Raw genomic sequence first — 24,651 nt, 5'->3', positions numbered from 1 at the left:
TGCAGGGTGGGCTGCACTGGAGGCTACAGGAAGCGCTGACATTTCAACTGTAACCCAGCGAGTCAGTAAAACCTCTTCATCCAAACAAACTACAAAGTCTGCCTTTCAGTTTAAACAGACCCAAAACTATAATAAAACATGTTTAAAATAATAAATGTCTCACCTAGCTTGAAGCATGGTTAAAAGCCCAGAAGATTACATTTAAGTGAAGCTTGAATGAAAACAAGTTGGGATTTAATATGCTTGTTTATTCAATATTTTCCACATCTTTTTGGTTTATTCATAAACTTATATATTAAAAAATCCATGAAAAACCTGACAAGCAAATGTAGCCCAGTGTGTTTGTAAAGCCACATGGACTTTGGAGTGCACAGGGAGGCTCCCTGCATGCTTTCAGCCGCAAACAGGAAATAATCAAGAGCTCGGAACTTGCAAGTACATTAAGAGCGAGTTAACAGTCTTTTTAGGCACTGAAGTCTCTGGAAACCCATAATGAAGGATATGTCATTTCTTTTAGTTCACTGCTTGACTGGATTTAAGACTATGTTATTCACATTAGCACTTCCAGTCGAAAATAAAACAGAAAATAAATACAATTACAGAATGCTTTCAAATTAGAGCTTCACCGCTGTATATGTGATTCGGAAAGTGAACAGGACACGGTTTCCCAAAATATGGTCAAGTAAATGTCAAAATAATCGATGAGTGTGTGCGTGTGTGTGCGTGTATGTGTCCATTAATGTATTCCACTTACAATAATACTCTAGTGAGACTCAACGTTGACGACATATCACCGATGAAAGGTGGAAATTCAATAAAATAAAGATAAAATGTGGAAATGCTGATTCCAAGTCTGCATAAAAAAGAACAAAGTGACTCCACTTCACTATTTGGTCCCATAATGCTTGGTTGAAGACTGGCCGTACAGCTCGTAGAAGTCAGGGTGCCGTGCCGCCTGCGAGCCCACCATCAGTCCACCGATTGGAAAATGCTGCAGTGGCTGGCTCGCGGGCAGCGTGGCATGTGGGGGAAACTCCTGAGAGGTCATGGGGGGGAAGGAGCCCGACGGCGGGTATGGAGGCCGGGCTCGAGTGGCGGGGGCCCTGGAACAGCAGCAGTTATTCAGAGTGCACATAAGAACTTTCCTCCCTTCGTACATGGCTTGTTGCGAGGCACCTCCACCGGGGAAGTGGGAGGAGGGGAATATAGTCCCTGAGTGGTGGCTAGAGCTGGAGCCTACACCCATAATGTGATGGGCTGGAGAGTCAAGGAGCCGAATATGGCTGGAACTAGTGTGAGGATTCTGGGAGGTGGAGTTCTCTGTTTTACTTCCCATGAAAGCCATGCTGTACTTCCTCTTCTGTGGTGTTGAACTGGCCCCCATTTGGGAGCCAGCAGAACTGCCGCGAGGCTGGACGATCTCAATGATGGCTGACTCGTTCAACGGCTCTGAAAATGGAAAGTAGTGGACGATGAGATAACAGTTCATCTTGATCCCAGAAATAGTTCAATATTTCATAATCCACACTACTCATCACATTTCTTTCTTACCTTCCAGCATTTTCCGAAGGTTCTTCTCTCTCGCTGAGAGTTCAGATAGCAAATGATCAGAGTTGAGCTGGCCCAGTCCGAGTGGAGGCATGGAATTAATCAGGTGAGAGGTTGACCTGAAAAAAGACAGACAGAAACACATACATAAAACCATGAGAACCAGATTCAGTAAGACATTAGCTTGAGACGCATTCTGGACCTTGAGAATGGGTTTAATTTTCAAAGACTACAAGGATAATTTGCAAATCAACTGATGCGCAAAGACAATTCGCTTGTTTTAAAACCCAGGTGAAGAATTGCACATTTATATATGAAAAATAAACAGTGATGACATCAGAATAAGGGTCACTGCACATAAACAAGTGCATGACAGCAACACTGATTTATTTAAAAGAAGTTATCAGCATAAAGAATTAAAAGAGCACAGGAATATCACATGAACATAATTCTATCAAATCATTAATACCAAACAACACAATAATTACTGTCCTGTTGCTTTTGAGACTGATTGGTTAGTTGTGCAGGGATCCCATGCACAAAGTTGTCCTGCATCAGGTGACTTCTCATTTTGAGTGTATAATTCATGAAGAATACTCAAAATCATCATGTACTGTGAAATGAAATAGAATAGAAATAAGAAGGCTTACCTGTCCATTAGCATCTGGTATGGTTTGGTATTCTGAAAAAGACAATAAGACACAAGAGGTATTTCAGATGCAACATTTGCTTCGATAACAGCTGCTATGAGGACAAAAGAATACACAGACAATGTTGTTGTCTGTCTTGTTTACACGCATCAGTGTGGGTTACACATGAGATCTGTGGGCGACAATGCTTTTTGTGTTCTTTAAAGTCCAACATTTAATTTGGTGGACAACTGGAGGCACATACTGTAAAAAACATTCTGCTGATGTGTGAACTAGATGCGTTTGTGTGGCTGTAGACAAGAGTCCATGTGGAGAGATGTTGTGTAGATTTGTTTTATTCTAACCTTCATGAAGTTGATGTTGTCGGCTTTTTGAAGAAACGTTTGCACTGAGCTCAGGAGTTTCTCCGCTTCCTGACGCCGCTCGTTGAGCTGCAGAACCTGCTGGGATTGTTTCCTCCCGTACACGGAGCTGGTGCTCTCCAGCATCTGCATGGTATCAGCCTGGTTCTCTTCCAGCAGCCTGTGCATCCTCTGATACTGGGCTCTCACACGCTCCTTCAGTTCAGACACTGTGTCCTGTAGAGCGAGGATGGGTTGATTTTCATGTGCACAGAGATGCTTTCACACAAATGCTACAGGTATATAACAGCTGTATTTTACAAGTCAAAATGAATTAGCTTACAATGGAAAGTACTACTTATTCAATGTTTTGGCCATTTTTTCTCTCGAAAGTGCAATATTAAATTGCTGGGCTGACAATTTTAACAGACAATTTTGCATTTTGTGTTGTCTTTTCTCAAATTTCCCAGCATAAGCTACTAAACTAAAGCAAAATGAGACATGAAAAAGGATTAATATGGGATGTTTTTACTGTTACTGTATTTCTAGGTATTCTTTTCTTTCTTCGTTTTGTGGAATCTAGAATCTCTACAAAAATCTCTACGAACTAAAGTAGCAAAGAAATTTGTAAAATGCATTTTCCACTCTAATGCATAAAGCTAGAAATAAATAACATATTCTCTACATTTTTCAACAGTAAAAAAAAAAGAGTGGTTTCATTCAAACACAGTGTTGAAAAAAAAAAGAATAATCTACATGAAAACAAATAAATCATAATGGTCACATCTGTGTCTCTCTAAGTAAATGCATTGTGTGTTTGTGTGTTGTACTGTACCTTCATCAATGTCTTGTCAGCCTCCAGCTTGGCGAGCTGCTCATCAATGTTCTGGACACGACCCTCCAGTCTGTCTTGCTGCCTCATTAACGTGGCCTGCAGGGAGATGACAAACAAGAGATGGATAAGACAGAGGAGCCCTGGCCAGAGTCTTTGAAAACAGAGAAATACATATTGGGAAAGTTTCTTAAAAACTCTGCTGCGACCATCGGCAAACACTGGCTGCTATTCATGAGTCACTAAGACAACCTCCTCCACAACCCTGATTAGACGGAGGAAACAACAGCTGCCAGGGACAACCACATGCATTTATCCATTAGGAGATCACCAGCAAAAGCCAACGCAACAACACAAATCCATCTCTGATTGCCTCTAAGTTTATCAGGGATCCTGCTACATCACATGGAGCCAATTGTTGGAACCTGCCGACTTCCTCTGTGGGCTGAAGCATAGTGCAGAAAGAGCCACAGGCCATTAAAAGAGCCGGTAAACATAATCCTTATCCATTTACAGCGCAAGATGCTAATCAATCCGCGGTCACAGGCCGACAGCAAACTAAGAGGAGGGGAGGGCAGGTACCTTTTTTTAATGAACTGTGTCTGAATGGGAAAGGCACCCTGCCCACTGTCATGGCAACGAAATCATACCTGTATTTATAATTGACAGCTAATGTGTACCTTGTAGGTGGGGGGAGCAAAAGATCGGGGGCGTTTCACTACCCCCCTCTCTGCCTTCTCGTTTTTGCCACATGCTCCCGTTGTTTGCATTGGCCTCTGTGTCAGTGACAGACTGTCGTGTCTGTGTGCACAGCGCTGGGCTCTGCTCTCTCCCTCCGCGTGAGTGTGTATGGGAGAAAGGGAAAGGGAGGAAAGGCAAAGGGCTGTGGGCTCCGCTTGCACATGCCAACAACGGACAGAAAGAAAAGGGAGAAAGACATACAAAAAAAAGAGAGAGGGAGAGTGAAACCAACAGAGGGAAAGTTTGAAGCGCAGAAGAGAGAATGAGGACATTCCTGCGGTCTCTAGTGAGCCGGTTTCAGGGTATCTGCATTGTGGTATCACAGCAACAGGCCACTTCAGCTGCTTACAACACTCATGGAGTCTTATGTACGACAACTGGCCGGCCACTACGGTGCACCTAGTCCAACTAGTTCCTAAAGCAAAAAAAATAAAACAACTCTCAATGACAGTAAACACAGGCCAATATTAGATCCTTTAGTTTGCATTTTCTTTTGGGCTACACTTTTAACAGCTGACAATTTTATCACCCGGGAAACAGGATCTAGTTCACTTGTTCCAGTATTTAAGATGATTTGGATGATGACTTCTGGCAATGGATACACTGATAAAGAGAAAGCGCACGAGCAGCATTTAAATTGAGGTTTAGAGCAGGACTGTTTTGTAAACCCAAAATCAGCAGTTGCTGGTGAGTGTGTTAGCAATAATTAGCCTAATTACACATCCGGCAGACACACACCGATATTAGTATTTATGTTTTTGGCCACCCATCAATTTTAGGTCCAATTTTCACTCAATGCTAGCAGGTTTCCAATTTTTAGCCAACTTAGCTAAGAGCCACGAGGTCATACAATCAAAACAATAAACTAAAACAGGCAAAAAGGCTCCATAAGACTGAAGGGAGGTAACCTTCCAATATCTCTCTGTGAGGTTGTCTCAATAAATGAACAAACGACTTCTAATCATCCTTTGAAATATTGTTCGGTGCAGTTTTAGGGACAAATCTGCCAACGAACCATATTCACACGGCGGCCATTTTCTTCTTATGTCACACTCAGGGTGGGAAGCTAAAGTGCTGTTAGCAACAGCAGAGTGTGTCTGGGTTGCAGTATGCCGATAAGGAATCTGACAATCTGTTATCATTTCCTTGACTGATCTGCAACTGAAGAGACAATGAATGCTGAACATTTGGAGGAACATTGGATCCTGTTTCAAGGTAAAACAATATATTTGCTAGCTCAATAGCTATTGTTAGACAACAGCTAATGTTAGCATTCAACCACTTTGGTACGATGCCGTTTCATGATACGATGGGAAGGGGTTTTAATTCAGAAATATCCATGAACATCTGTGGATACATTTTTTTAAACCAAAAAAATGTATCCACCTGCGGGTGGACTCAAAGTTGTAATGCTAAATGCTAAATACCCCGTGTGCTTCGGTCAAACATTAGTGTTTCATGAGAACTAGCATACTATCAGAGCAATTCTGAGGTCGGGTGAAGGAGCCATTCATTAATGTGATTATATCTAATACATTTACTTGCAGGTTGAAATGAATAAGATTAAGTCATGTAAAAAGCTCATTTAAATAATGTTATCTTGTCATGCATTTAACATATTTGTCAGGCTTTCAAGATAGAAACAAGTAGGCCCTGTCTAGGCTAGCTAACTAGCAGCCTCTAGCTAACATTACATGTGGTGGCCCACTTAAGAGACACATGCACACGATGACCATTTTTCCACTAGCAGCATTCTTGTTGGAAATCAGCAGTGGTCCTTAATCTGGTGTCACAGCCCACACCTGAACTACATCTCCACACCACATGTTATACAAGAGGCACTTTCAGCTAACCAGCGCTTTTCAAACAATCTGATAACTGACTCTGCCCTGCACACTCACGTGGTTGTTAGCTGGCAGAGTTTCTTGTTAAATCCAGTTTGTCTAGGTACTGTGTGTTATTACCTTTCAGACAGTACACTCATATTAATAATCACTGTCTTAACATAGCACAGCTCAGTGGTGCCTATAGACAAAATCAGGGAAGAACACTTTCTGGGTTATTGCAATGGTAATCATTTCATGAGCAGCTCTGTGTGAGTTGGTTTCACATTATAGTATTGTTTTGTTTTCTGCCGAAATGCTTCTGCTCAACAACTGTGTCTTCCTCATTTTGCCATGTTTCCACCAATCCCTTTTTGGGGACAGGAAAGAACTGATCTGCTGATCTCTCTGTAATAGTGTGAATGCCTACCTTTATCAAGATTAAACCCGCCAATGATCACTTTCCCTACTGTCCTATTTAGGCATCCAGACACCCGCGGGTTGCCAGGAAGCTCATGTTTAAATGAGGAGCCTCAGGCTCAATGAACAGAGAGCCTCTTTCACAATCAACTGACAACTATTCCCCACGTCTGATGTCAATGGACTGCCCTCAGCATTCTGGGGAACTGACTCACACCAGCCCAGATACAAGAAACTGCAAACTGAAGAGCTCCCATGAGCGATGGTTTCCTGCTGAGATGCCTGAGAAGACCAAGGTAAGGTTGTGTGGGAGGACTCCGCCTCAGCCTGTCTTGGGAAGGACATTACTATTATATTACTCTTCCTTTCTCATCCCAAAATTACCAGCACACCTGCAAAGGGTTACTGTAAAAGGTTCCTTTGAGAGCCAAAGTAACTAAAGATATGAACACAGCTACATTGTTTATCCAAAAACCAACAATAGTGCTGCCAGGGGGATTGAAAATCCTTTTACCAAAATAGACCACAGCTCAGTCAAGAAGGACAAACGCTCAATAAGAAATGATGAGAAGCAACTCCAGCCTCAAACTACTTTAACAAAATGACATAGCATCCAAGAAGAAGTCTTTGGGGGTTTTGTAACATATGTCACCATTGATGTGCACTCAGTCTAAAAGGCCTAAGCATGGAGAGTGTTAATTTGAGAAGAGCCAGGAACTCTGACTCCTGGATAACTCCATTTACCCTGCAAACATACAGTTGTGAAAGAAGAGAAAAATGGGTGGGTGTGTGCATGTGTGTAGAGAGAGAGCAGCTGTGGAAAGGGCTGAACAGGCATCTTTTGTCCCAATAATAGCTCTGAACCAGAGCAACAGATTGGACCAAAGACTTTTACCCATTTAGAACTTAGCGATCTACACACTGGGAAAAAATTTGTCTGTAACATTCCCAACTGGAATAATGCGATCATCAAACGTATCAACAAGACATGGCAGATGCCAAATTAATCTTATTTTCATTCTCAAATTGAAATTTGTACATAAGGCAGTGCAGTTAGTTGTTGTTTTTTACTTCCTGCAACATTAAACTTTTAAAAGAAGAGTGAATTCAAAAGAAATTGTAGAAATGAGGTGAATTCAGAGGTGAACCGAGCCATGCCACACTGGCCTTAAGCAAGACGCATACCTTCACCTCCTGAGGTCAACCCTGCCAAGCTAGATCATTATTCACTTCTTGTCAGACAGGTTAACAAAAGTAGAATCTATGTTGCTCTTTCTCACAAAAAACTTCACTAGCATCACTTTTCAACAACTGCCTATACTTACACATTTAATGATAATCTTGCTGGTTTGTGAGCTGTCTCACAAATCATCACATTTCTATTTTAAAAAACAGCATGTCAGTTCATTTATCAGCCTCCAAAACCACGCCAGTGAATGTTTCCCCCATGAGCAAATGCTGAAACTGATCAGGGTAGCTAACCAAGCAGCTAAACAAAGTAAATGTGGATCCGCCCTCCACTGCACAGTGTTTATCATTTCTGGTGGATGCAGATTGCATCACAGCACTTACCCGAGGGCACAGGGTGGCTTATGTGTGGAGTGGCGGTGTGTAGGCGTGGTTTTGTGCAGTGCTATGATCAAGGTTAAAACCAGTATGTGACATATGCCGACATGTGTGTGCGTGAGTGCATATCATCTTCTCTGAGTGGTGGCTTTTCACCTGTCCAGTCCATTCACATCACATGAGATTAAAAGGAGCGGCAAAGAAAGGAAGCCATAGACTAGTTCTCTGAGAGGAATATTTGCCTCCATGAAATTCGAATAAAAACCAATGAAAGAGAGTGCACCTGTCACATTTTTTGACTGTCACCTGCGTTTCAGTTGACAGTTTAAAGTGAATTGGTGAGTAGGAGTGTGTGTGGGTTTGATTCATCTACCTGCATTTGTATGCGTTGCATATCCACATCGCAGACTGTATGTCTTTGGCTCGTGCAGTGAGAGATGCAGCAGAAGGGACATAGAGCCACATGCTCTTCCTCACAGTGGAGCAGCCTGTACTCCTCATGTGTGGGACAGGTCCAAGCACTCAGCTCCTCAGCGTCAACTAACAGGTGTCCCGGAGCTGCACAAGGCTGCTGTAGGTGCGTCTGGATATGAACTTGGCAGCAGGGCTCCTTGCAGCGCAGACAGACCTTCCGCACAGGCAGTGGCGGGCCTCGTCTACAGAGGACACACTGTAAGACAACTGGGGCTTTCTCAGTGTTCAAGGCATTAAACCGCTTGACAATATTTGCAAGCTTGAAGTTCTTCTCCAGGGCTGGTTTCTGGTTATAGTTGTGGTTGCACTCGGGGCAGCGCACTGCAGCATTGTCTTTGGCCCAGGCCTCTGAGATGCAATCCTTGCAGAAGTTGTGCTTGCATGGCAGCTGGATGGGCTCAACAAAAACATTCAGGCAAATTGGGCAGAGGAGTTCCTCTTCCAAGCTGTTTTTCCAGCTTGCATCCATGACTTTGGCTGGATCCAACTGATGTTGTGTGTCTACAAGGGGCAAAAGCGAGAAAGAGAGCTCAAATTTACAGTGAAAACGAAAATACCCTTGTGACAGTTGAGCCTACCTCAAGTCTTGTCAATTCTATCCTGTCCTAAATGGGACACAAAGATCTAAGCAGGGAAATTAAGAAACGAGTAATCACCCTGCCAGCAGCCGGTCTTATATCACTGTGATGTTGCGGTCAGGCTAGCTTTAGCTTGTTTCTGATGAAGGCTACTGGTCAGCATCTTTTTATTTGAAACTTCTTTGCGTCTTTCCTGCAGAAATGAAATTGGCACAGACGATGTGCTCAAAAAGAGTCCGATTGTCAGATAAGTACTAATGCCACAGGAATGAGAGTGACGGAGGAGTCAGGTGACTTGTGTTCACTGAGACATACAGACGTAACAGAACCAATATATTGGTAAGCAAATGCTACGGGAGCATGACAAACGTACATCTACCCACCACACGTCTCATTTTACTTGTGTTATTTTGGAATATGCTCACTTCATTCAGTGGCACTTTTGTTTCACTTCTTGCTAATGTCTAAGTGAGCGGTTATATCCATCAATGAGCTGTGCTGCAGTTTCAGACAAATTGTAATAGTACTGGTCCATAATGATGGGAACATGCATTAAAAGGCTGATGGCCACTCACCTCCACATAGGTGTGACATCCCAGGTGAAGCCGACTATGAGCAGTTCAGTTTGTAAATGTTGTGCTTTGATAGTTGTCCCACCTGACCCTCAGCACGAAATAAGAAATGTGCCTTGTGATATGTCAATTAGGAATTTGGACTTTGCTACTTGTTACATTTTCAACATTGATTACAAATATTAAAGCACAAACTTCAGTGTATAATGTTTGTTTTTGCAAGTTTGGAACACACAGCATATACAGAACAGCATTCTGAGGAGGCTGAACTTTTTATTTCAAAAGTGTGTTCAGATTTTTTTTAAAGGCAAAACATCAACTTTTTGTAAAGCTCTTAGTATTTCTTAAATCATGAATATGTTCATTAAATATCAAGCTGAATATTTAAAAGCAGAAAAAAGGTGATTGTATACCTACACAATTGTTTCACTTTTGAATAAACCATAATTTAGATGTAGACAGTCTTTTGAATGATGGATGAGTCAGTGTTGTTTCAATATCAGTTTCTATCCTGCTGCAGATTGAGTTTTTAGAAGATGGATGAACCAACATTGATTTTTTCTCAGTAATGGTCGTAAATCCTGCGTTCGTTCAACGTTAAACATCATTTCAACCTGGTTCCAGTGTCAACGTAGATTCAATACTTGGTTTAAATGTTGTTTGAAGCAGGTTTTTCTGGAGCTGGGACAAACAACATGTCACAGTGACATCTGATTTCTGTGAAAAAGCATAAATACAGTCCACTGGGACACATTGTATATATCATTATAGGAAGAAAGGCTACGTTACCAACTATTTATTCCTGCCCATGTCGTCGGTGCACCTCTAATGCCCTCGGAGCTTATCGCATCCAGCCCGCGGTCTGATCCAGCTCCTGCCGTGAAATCGGAGCAGGGTGTCCGACATACATCGCTCGGAGCCGGGGGGGAAGGTTTGACACGGTTCTTGGCTGTTATTCGGCTGGTTCCGCTTTCCCGTCAACTCTGACTAATATCTGATGGTAAGAGCAGGCAGCTTGTGACTCGTCGGAAGGGAGCTTAGAGCTTCCACACACCGACTCCCCCTCTCTCCCCCTCCTCTGAGATAACGTGACCCGTCACAGAGTTGATACACAGACGGGGGGAGGAGCCCGGAGGAGGCCGGAGGAGCAGCGGCCACACAGCAAACTCTGCCGGAGAGACTGCACATGTGCATGGCTGGAGAACAACAGTGTGTCCTGACAGCCTTCTGCACATATGTGACACCCAGAGTGAGGTCCTGGCTGTCAGGGGCAGAGAAACACTGAGTCACACATTGAAAGATGTTGAAACACTTCATCTTAATGTTGTGTGCAGGTTTGCTACCACCTTCTTACAAGGTTTTTAAAAAAATGGAACCAATATAATATAGTTTGGTTTGAAGTTCAAGTAGTTACTAATGGTTATAAAGAAATGGCCATCAATTAAAGGTTCAGTGTGAAGTATTTAGTGACATCTAGTAGTGAAGTTGCGTGTTGCAGCTGAACACCCCCCTCCAAACATGATAGAGAACCTCTGGTAGCTTCAGTTGTCAGAAAAACTCAAAAGGTGTTTAGTTTGTCCAGTTTGGGCTACTGTAAAAAACATGGCAGCCTCCGTAGAGAGGACCCCCTCCTGATGTAAATGTAAAGTATTTCAATATAAAGAGCCGATTCTAGGGTAAAGTTCAATAATTCATACAATTTAGATGAAACACACTGGTGAAAACACCACTAGGACTTCTGCCAGTAGATCCCTTTCACCTAAGTCTTACACACTGGAGCTTTTAATAAGAAGAACCTTAAACTAATCTAATCCAATCAACTTGCAAATATCAACAAAATGCAGTTAACATGGGGCCTTTTAGTGACTCAGCAGTTTTACAATGTATCTGAACTAAAATCCATTGATCAGCAACTTTAGGCTGAATGCTTTCTTAAAAATAAAGTGATAACCCCATAACCCTTATTAATCAATAACTGACAAATATAATGGCAGACGTGATGGGAAATCAGAAAGTGCAATGAACACACTTTATAACGTTGAATGAGTCAGCCACAGACAAAGGCCATTTTTAGCCATTAATGTAAGCAACCACAGCTTGGCTTCTAATAGATGTGTGAAGCATTAGTATGTGATTTATTACCCATTAGCAATGCTTCTGCATTATAAAGTCATGATACAAGGTACAGTGTTTTATAAGATATCAAGTATAAATGTACATATTACCTTGTATTCACATAAAAAGGCTTTTAAAGGAATAAGTTCCTCTGTAATTAGTGTTCCAGCTTTATTTGTGTAAATATCTACACTCTTTAATGCACTTGGGATTACAATCAGCCAGTTCAGTCAATAAGAAAGGAATTACAAAATGCCATATCACCAACATCTAAACTTTACATTTTACACTCTGAATTTTAAAAAAAAGTTGTATAAGAGTATAATTTTAAGGAGACATGGTAGTAAAAGTTGTCTTTACTTAGTTTTGGAGTTAACATGGAATGCACTGACAGTATCAGAAAAAGACAGCGAACGCAGCAACCTTGAATCAAAGTGATGTTTCTCAATAATCCAAGAGCTGAAGGCAAGAGTCAACAGTGAGTATGTGGTACTTTTTCAATGCAAGGCACTGTGGAATTTTACTCCGAGCAGGTCCTACTTATCAAAAAACACATTTTACATTTCATCGGCCACTGGGGACGACGCTTGAGAGGACGCTTAACACAGATTCCTAGTTGTTGAAAATGTACAGAGTTGATGGATTTACTTTCATAACTAAAGCATGCAGCATCGAGCATGAGAAAACTGAAAAACGACACATAAAAAAAAAAACGTACTCAATAGAGGTTGTGATCTTAGCACAGGGGATAGAGGTGGTTCTACCTGGAGCATTTGCTACAAGATTGAGATGCTTGTTTGGTTTTCCCAGACGAACAGGCAGTGAATGGTAGTTAATGATAGTTCAACCTGTCATGTCGTATTAAAGAATCATGACACATTTAAAACACGGAGTTATAACTTTGGTATGACCACAAACATAAAAATGTCCAGCATTTGTAAATACTATACACATTAGCTCAATTGAAAACAATACTGACAGAAATGGTTCAACATGTGACTTTTCAGCCTTTTTCTAAGGCCACTGGAATAAATAGAACTAGTTTTTGAGAAACGTGACTCAGTCGTTGCTTGGGACATCATGTCTGCAGGATTCATGCTCAACTACATTTGTGACATATATGTCAGACCTGGCAGGTGTGGCCTTACTGGAGGAATGGACATCCTGTTTTGCCCGTCAGCTATTGTGTCACCTATAATGATTGTTTTAACAGGTAAACCATCTGGACAGGCTGGATTTGACATTTTTAGAGGCATTCATGTTGTAAACAATGGAGTGAGTCTGAGAATACAGTAACAGTCAAAAGTCTTCAGATAGTCCTCAGGGATGAAACAGTCTCAGGCCGTCCACTGCGGGAACAACACATCTGTGCGCCCCAGCAGCTTGGGGTTGCTGCATGTTCTGGGAGGCCACCACTTCATGATGGTCCACTCTGGAAATGTGTGTTTGCAGGTATTTTCCGACGGTATTTTCTAGTGATTAAATGTCTCTGCCTCATTGGAGTGGATTATCAAACACAGAATCTGGTAGGACAGAGATCGTCAGCTTCTTTTCTGGCCAACTGTACTCCTTTGGTAACTTTGTCTATGCAAAGAGAAAGGTTATATGAGTTTAAACAGGCCAGCAGATGAAAAAAAAAACAAACTGAAAATAAAAGTTAAACAGGATTTTACTGACCTCCTCACGAGTGTTAAGTTCCTGTAAATCCCCAAGCATTTGCTCTACAAACTCTTCGGTCAACAGTATCTAGATGGAGAAAACAGAAAGTCCAATATATGCATTAAATATGTAAGTGCTACATGGAAACTGTGAGTTTGTGTGTGTGTGTGTGTGTGTACCTGAAGCCAGGGGCCATGGGCTGCATATGGATGCTCCTCAGTAGCAAAAGCTCCTTCAACTCCCGTAGACACAAACGTTATGGCTGTGTCTCCATTGATACTTTTGTAAGTGAAATGTCTTCCATGGAGCAACCGGCCCCTACAAAGGGTTGAATACAGAACAGTATGAGTCACAAAAGGTAACTACAAGTGCATGAGGGTGGTTATGTGGCCATAAAAGAATATTTCTTGTTCCATGTGAACGCTAAAAGCAAGCTTTGAAAAGTTTTAAAGAGTTCTCTGTTGCAAAGGCAATTAAAGAACAGATATGCTTCCAAATTATTATCATCAGAATTAAAATTCATGGTCCATCTTTCCACATATTATTTATAGATTAGTTGGAGACATGTTGAAACATTGGAAAACTCAAATTAGTCACACTCCATGCCCATATCACATAATCAGGCTCTTTACACCATTTTCTCACTCTTAACTCTCCACACGTCTTTCCCTCTACACAAACCTTTGTCTCCTGTGTGTGCAAAGAGGAATTTAACAGTTTGTGTTGTTTCAATCATATTTGGTCTTAAAAAACACATTTTTAAAAATGTCTAAATAATGTTCCAAATACCAAGCCCATGTAGTTATCAGTCACATGTCAATTACACAAGATAGAAATTCTAAAGTACTGCCTGTGTATGAGCTGTTTTGACTCCAGTGATTCAATCATTAATATCAGTCACTGATATACAGTCGACCCAGAGTCCAATAATAGATAATGTTCTTATTCATGTGACAGGTTATATTTACTTTCAGAAAAATAGCATTGAACATTTTAATAATTATCCAGCATTGTACTTTTATATGAGATTTTGTTCTAGTCTTCATTGAAACTGTTTGGTCTTTTAGGTATTTGTTTGTCCTGCAGAGACTCCAGAGGTGTACACTTTGTATGTGGGTGCAGGAGAACAGTGTAGTACCGCAGGCAGAGGGGCAGCAGCGTGCCTGCCTCTTGGTTAAATTTCAGATGGACGCTCTCCAACTGACGTGTGCGGACCAACTCATGTGGAACAATGGCTGCTGAACTCTCACTCTCCAAACTGTCCTTCCGACTCCTGAGAATCAGACAAAGAAGAGAAAAGAAAGGTGGGAGGAAAATTAAAGTGAGGAATTCTGAAATAGTACATTCAGCAATTACAGGACGAGTGTCTGTGGAAAAAACAGCTATTGTGAAGGAAAATGCAGCTCCTTGGACTGTGTCTGTGAAGCGTTACTTGACTCTGCAGAAGACGCAAATACTTCCAGAGAAAAATAGCAACAGGATAGTGACAAACCACAACATCATGCTGGTAGCTAAGAAACAAAGGTGGTAACAGTTCAAATGTCAAATGCTCTGAGTCACTGCACATGGTGGAGGGAGTTATCCTGGTGCAACCTCTGTGCTGAGCTGAACCCATGCGTGTTGGTGTGTGTGGGAGGAACACTCACTGAGGTCTCTCATGGCTCTGTCTCTGGCTCTGGCTGCTGATTGGTGGTAGTGCTGCCTTACTGTTAAACTCCAGTCCTTTTCTCAGGGTCTCCCTGATCTGCTCTGTGTCTGTCAACACACAAAGATCAGCATGGAATTATCCCACCATGCATTGCTGACAGCATGCAGAGAGAATGGTTAAGCATTCTTGGGTCTGCTCAGTCTTAATTAGAGGATCTACTCTTGTCTTTCCTTTGGGACTTGGCAAACCTTTGTCAGAAAGCCTGCGTGGCTGTGATCCTATGCAGATGGATCGGCTGTCCTCCTCGTCCTCTGGCGGTCGACTCAGATCGTCCCACACACACTTGGCGCTGACACCACTCAGGTTAGAGCCCTCTGTCTCGATTCCCTGGTCCACTCTCTCCTGCTTAGAAGAGCAAAAAATACACGCAATCATTAATACTAACTCCAATAAAACTCACCTAAGCTAAACATATTCAGAAATACGTGGACACAGCATAATGATGCACCAACAGGGGGCACTAAATACAGTGAAAGAGCAAAAATAATGTTGTCAAACAGGGGTGGGAACATTTCATAAAATTACTCTTTGTATTTCTACTAGTTCTGCTATTTCACTTTTTTCTATGTAGTGCATGTAGCTAGCAGCTGTGGAGTAAAATATATATAGTGAGCTAAGCTGAGTGTGAGAACTTAATAAAGCCTTACTTGTAGGTGTGGATCAATGTCAAAAATGGTCTCCCCTCTCCTCATATCTGTGATAAGCCAAGGACCCCCAGCTCTGTACACAGGAGAATCATTAGCATTAGACCAGCACAACATTAACCACAAGTTAAACACACACAGTTAATAAATCAAACAGTAACTAAATTGTTCACTCTGCTGCTCATAATGTGTTTGTTGAAAGAACTCCTGTATTTTTCAGCGGCACTGATGATGGTCTTCCACTTTCAGTTTGACGACACAAATGCATCTAAATATTCCAGATAACGACTTGACACGTGTCAAGTCCAATTGTTTTTACAGCTAATCTAAGTGATGATTTATACAGACGTAGCAATCCTAAGCTATGAAACAGCGCTAACCATCAATTAAGAATCCATTGTGAAACACAAATAAGCAAAAACCAAACCATTGAGAAATAGCATTATCTTTTTTATAAAGTATGACTTAAAAACCTAAAACAGGTCTCTGTAATCTATCCAAACCAACAAAGGTCGACTCACACTCGGACTCCTCGCATCAGCTCCAGAATTCCTTGGCCGTTCCACTGTTGGGCCGCCTGTAGCTCCTCTGTACACACACCCACAATCTGAACAAGACAAAGAAAGAGCATGAGGAGTGTGGTCTTCCATTATCTTAGTTTTTAAGTCCTTCTTAAAACTGTTTCTGCCATAATTGTGCTTAGTGTGGTAGAAGGGTATTGTTTTGGACTCAGCTGCAGGATCCAAGTGTTACCTATCATACCAACTTCATCTCTCTTTTGTTGGGCAGCAGCAATGATACATAGACATCTTTGTGTAAGTGTGTGCAATGCTCGGCCCCTCAGAGTCTTCATTAAATAGAATTAAAGTGCAGAAGAGCCAGCAAATGTTTGTGCTTCAGTAACAGTAAAAAGTCAAGCCAGCATACGAAATATTGGTCCTCGAGGACAACACCACATTTGTTTTTTGGCTATCAAAAGTAATCTTAGGCATTTGCTTTTAATTTATTTTCTGTGGGAAGAAGACTGTTATCAGTCTTACTTCTCTCTGTCATTTTCTCTACTTAGAGGGGAGATGCGCACACACCGGGGAGATGTTCTGTTAGGTTACATTTTTTTCCCAATACCAGCCATGTACACAAGTATGGTAACCATCAGTTTTTATATTATGGTATTGATTAAAACATGTGTACAGCCACAAACTTAAAGGTCAAATACAAACACTGTTGGGCTTCAAAGATTTACTTATCTACTGAACAATAAAAAATAACTTTTACATAAAGGTTTTTCCTCCATTGTTAAATCATTAAGTTGTGCAAAAATGCACTAAATTTTAATATAAGTAACTGTCTCCTAAATTGACATCACTGACATTATACTGTAGGACTACTGGACAGAAATATCCCAAAAGCACATTATGTCAAGTTATTTACACATATTTGAACTCACCTGGAGAAAGCTCACTGTGCCAAAAGGCGTTTGAATTGGTTGTATCTGTGGGTCATCTGTGAGCAACATATGCTGGATGCGAGATTCACTGTTGTCTAGTGGATTGTGCCACGATACATGGTCGCCACTACAAAATGTGTTTTCTGTAGAAGAAAGATTAAAAAGGAAATATTAATTTTAAAGGATGCTGTTTTAAGTTTCTATAATACTCTGAGTATCTTTGCACCTGTAGCTTCAAGCAGCTGTAAGAAAGTAATCACTTACTACTTCTTTTTATAGTTAAAAAGAAGCACAGAATTGCACATTTGTAAATGTACAGGAACAGCAAAAGAGGGGACACAGATCAGTGAGAGAATGGAAGTGAGTGAGCGAGAGAAATCAAACCCCAAAGGCCATATGAAGAACATAAAAACTACACTTCAATCTGAGGAATCTGCTTGGGAGGTAACATCCACCCAGTCTAGATTTACTGTAGGAGAAAAGTGAGGGGGAAGATGGCCAGGAATCAGCATTCATTTAGCTCAAGGGCCCAGCCCACCCACGCGCAAATTGACCCCAGCTGGAGAGAAGAGAAGGGTTGGGGAGGAGAGGAGAGAGAATAGCCTTCTTCTCTTTCTGCGTGGCTTTTAAATGCCCCCTCTGTTCTCAACCATTGTGTACATGATATACACAACTGAATTATTTAAAGAACATAGCAGAATATTGTATACTAATTACTCTTATTCACGATACACATTCGAACACTACAACAATGATCTAATTTGTTATACATAAAAAAAAATCTTAATTCTTAAGGGAAAACATGAGAATATAGACTTCCTCTCAATACGGAGAGCTCCAACAAACACAAATAATGAATACAAAATTTGTATCAGTGGAATTATACACTGCGTTTACAAAGAATACATCTGCGTAGCCAAGGGAACTGTTATATCAAAACCAGCGCAGATAAATCATTTACTAAACCATTAACAAACTTTGACTAAATGATTAACACAAATCAAAAGGTGTCCAAGCGAAGTCTGAAGAATGAGGAGCTGTAAAAATATCTTTCTTAACCTCGTACTGTGCCTGTTATTTAATCAAATAAAACGTTAATAGGTTCCTTCTTAAAATGTCTAAAAGAGTATAAAGTGACAAATGACATTTCCAGAGGCCAAATTCAAAACTGCTTGTTCAGTTAGATCAATGGTTAAAAATTCAACTAAACAGAAAAGCAAAGACCTTTCAAAATCCTTGTTTTTTAGCTGAAAAATGTAATAAAAACAGCATCCTTATCACTGAAACACAGTGCACTCTCTCATTTCTTCGATATTATTGCTGCAAAAGTTGTTCAAACTTATAGATTTTAAAAAAATATGTTGTTTAATCCAAGCATGGTTACAAAACATAAATACCTCTCTGTGTTGTGCTCTTACCTGACTGGAACACGTAGCGAGCCAAGCCTTGCATGAGTTCAGCTGGCCAGGTCGGTGGTGCTGTCTCTCCAACTTCTCTTTTGAGCCTAAAGGTGAGCTCAAAGCCAAACCCACTGGGCCCATCTGCCCCTGTGAATCTGACACACACACACACACACACTACAATTATCTCTTTTATATACATGGGGTTTGTAATAGTCCCACCGCTTGACAAGAACAACAACACACGGAACATGCTGTGAAAGAATAACAATAAGAAAGGGTCAGAGGTCTAATGTTAGTAAGTAGTTATTGGTATGTTATGCCGATGGAGCGGTGGGTGAAGTGTTTGAGTCCACAAAACACTTTTGGAGTTTCAATACATCGAAGTAAATTGTGACGCTGTTTACAAGTGAAACTTGTGGATTCAAAACACTTCATCCACCCTTCCATCGGCATAGTGGCGAGTAGATAATGAGTGCATTTTCATTTTTGGGTGAACTATCCCTTTAATGGGCTCCTGACATAAACAATATAATGATCCAATGTCACAATTTCTAATGAACTCAATGACAAAGATCCCTGAAGCCTAATGAGCAACAGGTACTCGATTATTTACAGCAGCGTACTTACTCATGAACCCTATTATCCCCGTACAGGTCACTCAGTCCAAAGCTGACATAGTGCCAGTGCTCCTGGATGTCCTGAGCTGGACAGCCTGAGTTCCTGTACATACTGATGTAGTCTAACGGGTCTGGTCCCCCTAACCTGTGAGGAGCACGACATGAAAACCATCAGCCAAAATAAGAATACATGTGTTTTAACTGTTTCTGCACTCACACCTCAGTACACCTGATGTGCAGATTGATCAAGGAGGCATTACCTTTCACACACATAGTAAGATACATTCATATTAAGTTGTTATGACGCTGGAACAGCCTGGTGCTGCATCCTCCAACCCCAGAAAACGGTGTGGCTCCTGGCTTTAGTTGGCTGAAACGTTAGCTAGGCGGCTAAGCTAACAGTTGGCTAAACGTTTAGCCATCACTACATAAACTAGTTCCCCTAACTCCTCAGCGACAGAAATGGCGGACTAGACTCAACAGGACGTGGTACTTACCAGTATTTGACGATGGCTGTTACTTGAAGCGGGTTCGCTTGCTCGGGGTAAAGTCGCCGGCACTCCCCGTAGATAGCCTGCAGTCCGGGGGGAAACAGCGGCACCAGCCCGTGGGCTTGAGCACCACTGGTAGGCCGTGCCTCATCCATGCCACAGCCTCGAACAAATCCGCTTATTCTCTGTAAAAACACCGCGGAGGCAGCGATCTTCCGCTGTCCGCTCCCAGTGAAACTAACAGGAGAGGGAATCAAACCATGCAGGCTCCTCGGTGGCGCTGCCGCCTGACGGTGAACTGCTTTAACTTAGCTCGTTGTGCTTCACTCTGCAGGAGCCAGCCTGTTGCTCATCCTTTACCAGACCCATCCAGCACCATTGGTATGAGGGAGCTTCTTACGTCACTGGCCGACGGCTCCTATCAGCCAATGAAAAAGGAGGTTTAGGGTTAGTGGGGATTTTTAGATCATTCTGATTGGCCCACACGCTGTCAATCAAATAGAAGGAGGATGTATTTACGAAGAGCGACTTGTGAGATTTTCTGCAGCCAAATGGAAGTTCAAAGAAAAGATCAAGGAGCCAAACTAATTGTTTAAGAAGTATTTAAAGTATGGTATTAAGTACAGTTAACACAATTTAATGTAAAAAATACTTAATCCTTAATTAAATGTTTTCTACTTCTATTATCTATAGTAGCAGGCCTATTTTACCAGCATGTGTAGTATAAGTGGCCTATCTTAAGTATTCTTCACTTTTCAAATTGTCCTTTATATATATAAATATATATAATATTTATATTAATTCAGGTGTGGTTTTAATGTTTTATTTGTTTGAGGTGGAACAATTTTAAACTACTTTGTTAAATCTGTAAAAGTCTGTCATAGTTTTTTGTAAATCTGATGAACCAGGAAATTAAAAGTCAAGCACAGTGAAGTTCCCCCCAAACTGTACTTACATAAATTAATTACTTAAATCTAGTTACTTTCTACCACTGCAATCAAAATGATATTTTTGTAGCTTTTCTATCAAGTAGTTATTTTGTCATATTGTCATCGTTTCATAAATTTGTGTTCTAATGAATGTGTGAACAACTATTAGTGTTGCAAGTTGAAAGTAAACATATCATCAAAAAGTAAAATGTGTTACAAGGGCCCAACCTCCACATAAAGTGAATAACATTTCATATAGAGTGAAAGCTTGTAATCAAAATCTGCCTGAGAATCAATGTAACATTATGTAAAATTATGAGTTACTTAATTATTGGAACACATTGCAACATCTTTAATGTTGACATTTGAGGATATTCATCAAACATAATGAGGATTTATTATTTATTATCCCACAGGGTTTTCAAAGAATCAATATCAATTTGTTCAATTAAATATGTTTATTATGGACAAATGGAAATATGTGTCAACAGACCCTTATCATGAGATTTAAAAAGGTAAGGAACTTGAAGTTGTTTTTTTAATCATTACTTCCCTGATAAGAGATAACATGGCATTGCATGATATCTTTCATAAGTAGAGCAACAACATGTAAACACAGCCTTTTTTTATTATCCTATGGTTTTGTGCATTGAAAGGATAATTCAATCCTGCCTGTCAGACATCAGGGTGTCTTCATAACTTGATTTTCTTACACATATTAATTTGTTATATACTAGAATAGGGGAAAAGTTCAATACTTTTTTGGCTATCACGAAATAATTAGCATTCAACCATGATGGTGAAGAATTTAACCACTATGGGCCTCCTCCTGTGCTATTCTTTAACCCATGTGGTAGATGTGTATTAACTGAGCAGCCACAGCACCTTTGTCCTCGTGGCTTAATTTCCACCTAAACCATTATGGCTGCAGTCCCAGAACAGGGTTTGGACTGAGGGAAAACAGTCTTAGGGGAGATTGGAAAGAGTGTAATCCAGTTGTAGAGCTAACAGAGGGTGACAGGAGTGTCCTGGGTACATTGCACAAATTACTTTTTACCTGTGGTGTTACAGGTACAGGATACAGGAGTTATATTCTCATAAAAGTCTGTATAATAACATTTAAAAGTAGATGTATGTTGGAATTTTGCCAGATTACCATTATGTTGTAATTGGAAAGGATGATGATTTTCATATTTGATTATATATTGTTTATAGAGAACCCAGCAACCATCCGGCACCCTGGCTACGGATGTTATGACACTACATAAAGATGAGACATGCATGTGGATTCAGTATGTAGCATGGTAACTTGTATTTCCTGCTGCAATGTTAATGTAGCAACATTCCGAATAAAATGTGAGGGTTAATAAATTACAAAGGAAATAAATAATTTTGATTAACTTTATTGACAACATACAACATGATTAGCATGAACGTCGACAAATGAACTAACAGATAGTAATATTATGAACAATGAAGTCAACAATCCGTGCTGTGCAGTTAGGCTGACAAACCAGTACCGTACCAAAAGAACTAAGCCCATAGATGACACCTGCAGATGCCCCCATCTATGGAATTCAGTTCTCATAGTAGAGCACTTATCAAAATGTGGTCCCCAGGAAACTCTTAATCCAAAAACATCTTTATCTCTTGAGCACAACACAGACGTCACTTTGTGTATATTTCTCAATTCAGCTCCTTTTCTATGTAATAATGGAAAAAAACATTTAAATAATCTACAAAAATAAGGAAACATAAAATGTATTGAGATTAAAAACAAATGTGGGTTTAAGATATATGATGTGTGACAGATACATCCATCCCTGTTTCTCAAGAAAAACAGATGATGAGATGACGTCATCAGCACTACTTCTTTCCATCTTAAGATGATTGAGCAAAAGGTCATTACTCATACTCATACTAACTACAGTTGATATTTAATTTAAAAAATCTACATTTCTGAAATTGGCAACAAATTGAGAGGCATTTTATTCTAAGTGAAACAAAATTGTGGAAAACCAAACCTCCAAACTGCAGTTTTGATATGTGGCTCTAGCTCTGTGGTTATAGAACGAGTCTGAGGAGAGTTCCTCGGGGTCATCTGAGGAGCTCCACCGTCTTCTTAATCTAAGTATTCCTGGAATTGCTTCACAACCCCTGAAATGAAAGTCTGTCCACCAGGCTGATGCAAGCAGCTCTGAACCAGATCATGGTGCTGATAGTGCTCCGATCAAGGCATGAAATGACTCATCAGTTATCACAGTACACTCCCAGGAAAAGAACTTTGGGATGGTGTAATCACTGGAATACATTTAGTCAACGAATCTCCAAGCCCTACTAAGTTTGATATTAACCAACATCCACTGAATTAAAGGATACATTCTACTTTCATTATTATGGCGAAAGTATATACATATATATACATACAGAGAGGAGGGGGGAGAAAGAGAGAGATACTTCCTTATTGTTATCTCAGTCACTGTGGTTTACTCAGTTGGAGAGTACATTCTTTTAGGACACATGCAATTCAGGACAATGAACTTTCTGATGAAGGCCACACCTGAACACATTCAGGAAACTATCTTTCCGGCTGTTGGACTTGGAAACAACCAGTTCTACAGACTCTTGCTAGACGAGAAATTCCCCACATGGATATAAACCATGTATTTCAGCCTGCACTGAATTAAACAGCAGACTGGCAAACAGAATAAAACTGTGAGTCCTCAGAAAATGTCGAAGTTGGTATTTGGAAGAACTCAATTCTACCCCTTGCCAAAAAAAGCACATCTTAAAACTGTTAAAAATATGTAAATTGTAGTTTTGTGTCAAAATATCAGACAATTTAGCAGTTATTTAAAAGAATGTCAATTTCACCAGTTTGAGACAGTTTTCCACCAATATACATACCCTTGTCATTCATTGAAGAGTTTCCAGATCCTGGATGTACCACTCATCCATCTCATCATAAAGGCCTCCTTGGTCTGTGCTGTACTGGATTCAAACTTTAAACCCACCTCAACGGTCCTATCTCAACAAACCAGCAGTTTCAGGGCGTTGAATCGACAGAATCAGTCTTTCCAAGCTGAATGGAGACACTTTAAGCCATCCCTCCCCAGTTCACCTGCATGTTTAGCTCGCTCTCCCAAGTCCTTCCGCTCCTGGGTGGGGATACAGCACACTGTCTGACATTCAGAGCAAAAGAACCTTAAATACCACCACCTTTCATATCGCCCATAAGCCTCCCTCCCTCCCTCCTCTGTTTTTCATACACTCCCTCTGTACGGTAAGCCCGAGTGTCACTTCCCAGTAACAAGGAAACAGTGGGAGTGAGCAGCACACCCCCTCACAATGAATCAACACATAATAGTTTCTGAGGAAAACCATCTGACTGGCCCTGCCCCCTGTTCCCATAAAGTAAGTGGGGGAAAGGCTGCGTCTACTCGAAGAACCAGGAATTCCCCCACAGGCCATGAACAGCTGTCGAGATGAGAGGCGATGACGAAGCAGACACATTGGAAGTTTGCCGGGCGAGCATATGCAAACAGAAACTGTGTTACATGCTTTGTATGTACGCAAAAGTGAAATAAGTAACACTTAACAGTGTATTTACACTTGTAATAGGAAATTCTGTCCCCACGCTGTGGGTGTTGTAGTCATGTTTGAACTGGTGACAGGGTTTCCTAGAAAACAGTTTTATCTTTGTTAAATATTATTTATCAAAAGGGCACCACTTGCGTCATGGGCACGTTTAGGATGAGACTGATTAATGAGAGTATTTGTGTGGTTGCAGTCGTCATTATTCAGGTGTGATAAGAGTGTTTTATCGACAAAAAAACCTTCCTAAAATAACTTTATTTGTCTTGTGTTCATAGTCCAACGTGACAGGGATGTGACACTGATCTTGTTCAGTCACATGGACATGGCAGGATGGATCAACAGCGTAAAACCACAGCTTTTACACAAGGCAGCACAGAGTAATATTCAAACAGTTTGACTCGATAATTGAAGTAGAAAACATGTATTATGTGTATTTTTTACGGCATAAAAAACCCACTGATTTCCTCATTCCCTTTACCAATTCATGTATGAGGAA

The 24,651-nt window shown here is 40.8% G+C and overlaps 2 protein-coding genes across 5 annotated transcripts; both read right to left on the bottom strand.

The window, feature by feature from the left end:
* Positions 1-227: 227 nt before the first annotated feature.
* Positions 228-10,635, bottom strand: trim8a (tripartite motif containing 8a). Of its 3 annotated transcripts, none has more exons than XM_020094424.2 (7): positions 10,335-10,635; positions 8,295-8,896; positions 3,375-3,470; positions 2,543-2,776; positions 2,199-2,230; positions 1,552-1,667; positions 228-1,449 (listed from the first exon to the last, which is right to left on the bottom strand). In XM_020094424.2, the coding sequence occupies exons 2-7, from the start codon at positions 8,862-8,864 to the stop codon at positions 887-889; spliced, it is 1,611 nt and encodes a 536-aa protein (XP_019949983.2). In that variant the 5' UTR covers positions 8,865-8,896; positions 10,335-10,635; the 3' UTR covers positions 228-886. The 3 variants fall into 3 exon arrangements, with proteins under 3 accessions (XP_019949983.2, XP_069395156.1, XP_069395157.1); XM_069539055.1 differs by lacking the exon at positions 10,335-10,635 and adding an exon at positions 9,052-9,180; XM_069539056.1 differs by lacking the exons at positions 8,295-8,896; positions 10,335-10,635 and adding an exon at positions 4,052-4,526.
* Positions 10,636-11,817: 1,182 nt separating this feature from the next.
* Positions 11,818-23,791, bottom strand: sufu (suppressor of fused homolog (Drosophila)). 2 transcript variants are annotated; one of them, XM_020094434.2, is made up of 13 exons: positions 23,466-23,791; positions 19,636-20,047; positions 19,149-19,283; positions 18,537-18,673; positions 17,119-17,261; positions 16,193-16,278; positions 15,675-15,747; positions 15,216-15,372; positions 14,966-15,074; positions 14,458-14,592; positions 13,499-13,637; positions 13,338-13,406; positions 11,818-13,244 (listed from the first exon to the last, which is right to left on the bottom strand). In XM_020094434.2, the coding sequence occupies exons 2-13, from the start codon at positions 19,782-19,784 to the stop codon at positions 13,155-13,157; spliced, it is 1,422 nt and encodes a 473-aa protein (XP_019949993.2). In that variant the 5' UTR covers positions 19,785-20,047; positions 23,466-23,791; the 3' UTR covers positions 11,818-13,154. The 2 variants fall into 2 exon arrangements, with proteins under 2 accessions (XP_019949993.2, XP_019950001.2); XM_020094442.2 differs by having other exon boundaries at positions 15,216-15,369.
* Positions 23,792-24,651: the final 860 nt, after the last annotated feature.

The sequence above is a fragment of the Paralichthys olivaceus genome, chromosome 14, assembly GCF_024713975.1.
Source record: "Paralichthys olivaceus isolate ysfri-2021 chromosome 14, ASM2471397v2, whole genome shotgun sequence".
NCBI lineage: Eukaryota > Metazoa > Chordata > Actinopteri > Pleuronectiformes > Paralichthyidae > Paralichthys > Paralichthys olivaceus.
This window is presented reverse-complemented; position numbering and strand designations above follow the sequence as displayed.